The sequence below is a fragment of the Schistosoma mansoni genome, chromosome 2, assembly GCF_000237925.1.
Source record: "Schistosoma mansoni strain Puerto Rico chromosome 2, complete genome".
In the NCBI taxonomy this organism is placed as follows: Eukaryota; Metazoa; Platyhelminthes; class Trematoda; order Strigeidida; family Schistosomatidae; genus Schistosoma; species Schistosoma mansoni.
In genome coordinates this window covers 10,027,617-10,034,888 of record NC_031496.1, presented here as the reverse complement: position 1 = coordinate 10,034,888, position 7,272 = coordinate 10,027,617, and the positions used below count along the sequence as shown (strand labels likewise).

At 31.4% G+C, this 7,272-nt stretch overlaps 1 protein-coding gene across 1 annotated transcript in view; it reads right to left on the bottom strand.

Annotated features, from left to right (window-relative positions):
- The window catches only part of Smp_175410 (zinc-finger domain containing protein), a gene marked incomplete at both ends in the record, with an annotated part of 8,708 nt that extends 7,182 nt beyond the window's left edge, over positions 1-1,526 (bottom strand). The window contains one exon of the mRNA XM_018795626.1: positions 1,409-1,526. Coding sequence (XP_018649920.1) covers positions 1,409-1,526 — 118 coding nt within the window. The remainder of the gene's footprint in view (positions 1-1,408) is intronic.
- Between the last annotated feature and the right edge of the window lie 5,746 nt (positions 1,527-7,272).

The window sequence follows — 7,272 nt, the reverse complement described above, 5'->3', positions numbered from 1 at the left end:
TCTGACACCATACAGTAAACAGTTAGTTTACAAATTATCAATCGTTTGTCTCAATCTTGACCGTTCCTTCTGTAAATATCAGTCCATAGTCTCCGATTATCATTGTTCATACATTTTCATACCGATTGCGTTTCGTCTCCTTTTCCTTCTTATCGATCTTCTACTGAAATGCATTCAATGCCCAACCATCGTTATATACTACTTGTGTGAATATAAGTAGCTCACACCACAATACTTAAATAAACAGGTTCATAAACAATTTATAAAATTCTAAGTATTCCATTAATTAAGAGAATATCGATTAACTTAATGATCAAAAGTGATGAGATCGACTATGAATTTTGATTCTCAACAAACTGGAAGTAAATTCTCAGTAGAATATTAGAAAAATCACCTGTTACACAAATACACAATAACTGTCATCTTATAACGTTATTTAAAGTATATTAAGTAAAAATATATATTGCTGTAGATTATAGATTTAATAAATAGGCTACCCTGCTACTGATAGAATTACGTTATTTGATAAAGGAAACATTATGTAAGAATGAATGTACGTCAGGATATCTTTTGATTATATACACTAAACCACTCAACATCATAGATTTATACTTCTTGTTATTACCAATTCATTTTCGGATATACTATACAAAGTCAAGTTTGAGATACAGACCTTTACTTCGTGCAGTTTGTATAACTGAAAACTTTTGTAAATATTTGGTCTTCGTCAACTGTTATCCACAAAGTAGATCAATGAATGTAGATAATTTTTCTTGAGTTTGTAGAATAAAATTCTATATCCTGTTACGCATATGCTCAATTAAAGTAGGAAATGGCCTAATAATGTGCATACTTACAATATCATATACGTGTTTCGTTTAACTACTAATGAACTAGATGGCTTTCTTCGATTCACATTTTACAATTACTTCAAAAGGTGTATTTGAGTTCTCATTGATCTTACTCATCTTTCATTAATGATCCTTGTATGGTTTTCGAAAACTTAGATAAGATACAGTGACAAGCTTGAATACGAAAATTGTGCCTAACAGTTATGAATGGTATATTTTGTGTTTATAGTTCTGTTCTGTTTTGGATAGGTATTTCTCTCAGTCTTGGTCGTAAACTTTTAACTTCTAGACCATCAATCCGGCAAGTGACGGTAATAATATCTGACTTAACCCAATCCACAATATTGCGCGACCATCTTGTGTTCACTAGTGACTAGCTTCAATAAGAAATTCTCGGAGTTCTAGTAAGAAACCATGACCAGTGGAGCTAATCCATGTTAGATATGGAGACAGTTACCGTAGACAATGGAATATGGTCATGCAATTTCGTGGATTGATTAAAGTTAAACCGACAAGTTACTAATCTATATAATAAATTCAAAAATAAATAAACTTACAATTTATATCATTTGAATGAGATGATAGTTTTCTTTCACCATCTATCTGTTTATCATTCATCATTTGATCATAATTTATAAATTTAGAAGGAGTCAAATTAGATACAGATTGATTCATTGGAAGATTCTTAAAATTATTCTTTCTATAACTGTTACTTTTCAATAGTTTATCCGATATTATTGTATCAAATTTCGTATATTGTTCTAGTTTATTATTATTATTATTATCATATTGATAATTGACAACATTATTGCTTTGATAAGAGTTCTTACTTGTTCTAAAAGAATTCGATGGATATAATGAATAAGGATCTGATGTATTACTACTATTATTATTATTAGTAGTAGTATTATTAGTATTTGTGTTATAATTATGATATTGTTTCATTGTTTTAATATCAAATTGATGTGCTAATTCTGGCCAAGTTGTCATAGAATTATAAGCCATTAAATGATTTGAATTCATGCGTTTCAAAGATAATGTTGTTGCTAATTCACGTCAATTTCTACAAAAATGATTACAATAAATGACAAAATTATTTTTGATTAAAAACGAACACAATAAATGGAACTGAAAGTTCTATGCTTTATCTCACATAAAGTTAGAAATGTATACTGTTGAACAGTCTCATATGAGGAGGAAGCAACCGTATAGTCTGTATCTTGGTTTTTAATGATTGTTCATGCAAGATCAACCTTTATCTATCGCTATGTAATTTCATATCAGTAAAATGATGGCAGTTATTTCGAAATATTTATTATATAGTTGAGATCATGAGTCAGTTGAAGCTAGACCACCATGGAAAACCTGGAAGAATTGGACGACCGTTTCGCCCTACTGTGGGATTCCTCAGCAGTGCGCATCCACCATTCCGAGTCTCACGAGATTCGAACCCAGGATCTACCAGTCTTGCGCCAGAGCACTTAACCGATAGACCATTGAACCGACGGGCATCCAACGCTGTTAATACCTAACTCCAACCAATCCACGAAGTTGATCAATCGTTCACCAATTGTCTTCAATGAGTTGATATCTCCCAACAGACCTGGTTGTACTCCACTGGTTACTGCTTCTCACTAGAACTCCAGGAAATACCTCATAGAGCCAGTCACTAGTGAGCATATGATCTCTTGATATTTATTATAAGTTTTAAGATCGAAAATTTATGTTTTGATTATCGAATGTTTCAAAGAAATCTAATTGTCACGTATTACAACAATCATTAATAGGATGATAACAAAAGGGTTTTGATATATTTAAACATGTTAAAAATCTTCATATTTATCTAGTGGTTTTTATAGATGAACACATTTTCCGGGTAAAAATTCAAGTTACACTTCAAGTATGAGGGTTATTGATACTATACAGTTGCTCAAACTGAAACGATAAGAATCGGACTCAAATATGCAACTTAGTGGATGAAATTCGAATATTCTAACCAGTGAATTCAATGTTTCACTTCACACACTATTGAAAATACTTATAGTACGGAACTAGTAGAAGTTTATTGTGTACAATGTTTCTCAAAAAAATATGAATTCCCATAGAAAATTACTTTCAACTAGAACTAATCTGTAAAAATCTTCCACTTGAATAACATGACAGACTTTACTTTTCACTTAGAATTGTTTGTTTGGATCTTTCCATTGATGTTCAGGACTGCAGCTGGTCAGTCTCTTATTGCCATATGTGCATTCTGTGTGTATCGCCTCGATATTGTCTTAATTCACAAGCCTTATAAGCAAAGAATGATAACGCTATGGCGTTTGAAGCGAATGGTACTGGGTTCGAGTCTCAGAGTGAACATCAACTCTGAGATGCAGGCACATCCAGCTGACGAGTCATAAATAGGAGGAAACGCGCGTCCTGGATTCCACTGCTAATCACTATCCATCTTTGCTTACAAGACTTTACTTTTGTTTTAAAAATTCTTATATCATCTTTTTAAAAATACTCTACAACTAAATACTAACTATAAAATGATTTCATTGACATTTAATTTCTAATTTCTTAACGATTCAATCCGATGACCGTGCTACTATCAGAATTTAAAATAAGCTTTCCAACTTTAATTTGATTCATTTTTTCTTTTGAATAATAAATATTCTTATCAGAAAGGGGGATTGTGAAGATTGTAGCACTTTAATAGTTGAATTCGTGAGTCGATTAAGGCAAGACCACTGAAGAGTCCCAGTACCAGGACGAAACATTCGTCCAATGCTTCCAGGTTTTCCAAGATGCTTTAGATTTAGTTGAGTCATGAATTCAATTATTAAAATAAATATTATGTAAAATAAACTAGTTTGATTTACTTCCTGAAAAGAAAACATCAATACCCTTTAAATGTTATCAACATCATCGTCATTATTATTATTATTATTATTTACCTGTTGTTGTTGTTTGTTGATCATAATTAAATTAACCCTAATAAACTTAAAATAGAATTTTAAAATATTTAAATGTCAACACAAATAAGTTTTATGTTATGTTACCTGTAAGGATAAACAAAGTCAATGACAACAAACAATAGTTAATTCCTAAGAGAATCTAATAATTCATATCCTATTAAAGTTCAAAGGTGATGTCCTAAGTATTAGTAACTTGTGAATATTTAACAAAGTTTCATAGTTAACTTAACTAAAAAAGTCCAGCGGAGATTTGTAATAATCAATTATGAGGTTGGTTGTCTAATTATCGTCTGCTAGTGTTACTAGCTGACTTATTATATAGGTTTAAATGAAGTGAATTTAAACTTTAAACTAAGGCTAAAAAGTCGAGTTTTTCAATGTTCAATAAAATATAACTCCTCAAAATAATCTATAATAAAGGTAAATTGCAAACAACACCAGGTTACAATCACTGACTAAACCTAAAATCCCACTATATCTTTAGCTTCAGGTAAGAAAACATCAGAATTCGATTACATATATTACTCAAAACATGTAAATGACTACAAACCATAAACAATTCAAATTTTGTTATTTAAAAGTAAGATCAATTAAGTTTTCAGATGGTAATTGGAGATAGTCTACAGAAAACCCTGGACCTAGGTTTCATGCTATTCAGCTCTCGTCAGTAAGGTGTACCTGTAATCTTGAGGGGACTGATGCTCTTTAATGGATTCGATCCCATGCTATCCAGCTTCACAGTCAGAGAAGTTGTCACTGGGCTATCCGGGCAGCGACTAGTCTCCTGTAGGAATGAGATGTATTTCACAATAGATTAATCATTGAGTGGTGATCAATGTCATATGTGTCAAATTCCTCTTAGTACAGATCGAATCCGATCGACCAGTTAAACTGTGCTAATACATGTGTGATAATTATCATCATTAATTAAAACCATTACTATTGGAATACATTGGATTGAATTATAATAAAATAATTTTATTTATTTGAGATATATTTATAGTGATATATGTTTCCAGACCCATACTAGTATTATCATTTGACTATATTATAGATTTACAGTATTCAAAGTTAAAGAATGCGTTCACTATTAGTCATATATAGTGTAATGAGCACTTACAGTTATTTGTTATTTCATCCTCAAGTAAATAATAAACAATATAAGATAATTGCAAATTAACACCGTTGGATGCCGGCTCAGTGGTCTATAGGTTAAGTGCTCCGGCGCGAGACTGATAGGTCCTGGGTTGGAATCTCGTGAGGCGGGATTGTGGATGCGCACTGCTGAGGAGTCCCACAATAGAATGAAACGGCTGTCCAGTGCTTCGAGGTTTTCCATAGTGGTCTAGCTTCAATTGACTCACGCTTTCAACAACAGAAATTGCTAATTAAATGATGAGTTGTGTAATTCCTTGACTCACATAGATACTAACCGTTTATAAAGGGTATTATAGACAATCATGAGCAAATTCATATTTAGATTAATAGAAATCGAAAATTGATACTTTTTTCATTTATGTAACTGAATAACACTGTTAGCCCATTGTTATATGATTGAACTCAATCATTTTACACATTTTAATGAGTTCGACAACCAAATTCAGTTAGCCTCTACATATTTATCATTCTGTTAAATATTATCGGTATATTGTGTGACGCTGAATAATTGAGATTCTATCATTAAACACTTAGAAAGTAAACTAAATACTTAGGTTAGGACAGTTATATCATGAATGAGGATAAGAAAAGTTAGGAAACAACAAAAAATTACGTCATACTTCGATCGATTGTACGATGAATGATACTAATTCCAATGATACCGATATTTACATTTAATGTAGAATTATTTCATAATTATTCAACTAAATCCTTTATTATTAGAATTAGGTTTTGTGGAGATTTTGATAATTTAATCGTTGAATTCATGAGTTAATTAAAGCTAGATCACCATGGAACACCTGGGAGCACTGGACAGCCGTTTCGTCCTAGTATGTGACTCCTCAGCAGTACGCATCTACGACAAGTCCTGGGTTCGAATCCCGCTTCCAGGATCTTGGATGCGCACTGTTGAGGGGTCCCATACTAGGACGAAACGGCCGTCCAATGCTTCCAGGTTTTCCATGATGATCTAGCTTTAATTAACTCATGAATTCAACTATTAAATTCTTTATTTTTATCTATGTATCACTTCAATATTCATTAAAAGTAAACAATCGAGAATAAGATGATACTAAAACACAGTAAACATTACAACAATCTGAGTATAAAATATAATTTTGAAAAAAACAACCCAGATATAATCATCGAATTAAAGGGGTTTTTAAAAGCTTTACTTACAAGAAATGCTATATCATATAAATTTTTTATAATCCTTGTAGTAGTGGTTAGCAGTCCAAAATAAAAGAAGAAATTTGAAATAATCCGACTACTGAATTTCCAGCTTCAATATCCTCTTATTGTCGTGTGCTTTCCTTTTACTAACTATAGTTGTGGTCACAAAAAATATAAATATAACTGTGAAAGACAATTTGATGAATATGAGTTTATGGTGTGAGATCTTATTTTAATAACAAAAAAATTTGGAAGGGAGTTGTAAAATCTATACATACATATGTTTACATGTATATATATATATATAAACATTGTACCAAAGGGAGTAGGAAGTTAATAAAAAAAATTGGCTAGAATCTGCAAATGAGAAAAAATCCGTTCTCATTTTTCTTTCTTTTTGAGTTTACTTTTGTTGATGAGGAGGGGGAGGGAAACATTTCTAAATGTGTTGTTGTTCATCTACACATTTTGCTTACAATAATTGTTCCCTCAATATCTTTCTACGTTTGTCTATGCATAGAAGCACAATAAGAGTTGTAGTAGTATTAGTATTAAAAATAGAGATTGAAATTAACTTATGGAATTTGTTTACTAGTAGAAGAAATCCTTGACTCAATCCTTGACTTTGTTTCTCTCCCTCTCATATTGTTTCAACAAACATGTGTGTGAGTGCGTGTCTAGTTACTTTAAATATATTTCGCTTCATATACACACATATGCACATTAGTAACTTTTCATTCATTTACTCAATCTCATCCTTTCTTTTTCTCTCCATCTGTTTAACTTCAGATGTTGAATGTGTTCTCATTGATTCATTCTCTTTTCTCAATCATTTTACAATCTTACCAATCCAATATCCAATTCATGATAAAAATCCCCCTTTAAACATTGAAATCTATTCATCAGTATTCAAAATCAAGGCGATATATATTGTGTGATTAACTTGTAGGCACATACACATAGAATTCTCATATGTATATAGACACAAACATGTAAATACTTGATTCTATGCAAATTACGCTTAAAAGTAAACACAATCCAACTGTTACTTAACATTCTATTTCAATTGACTCATGCTTTCTACTATGAAAAATACTAAATCTCCACAAAACCCCTTCTGATAA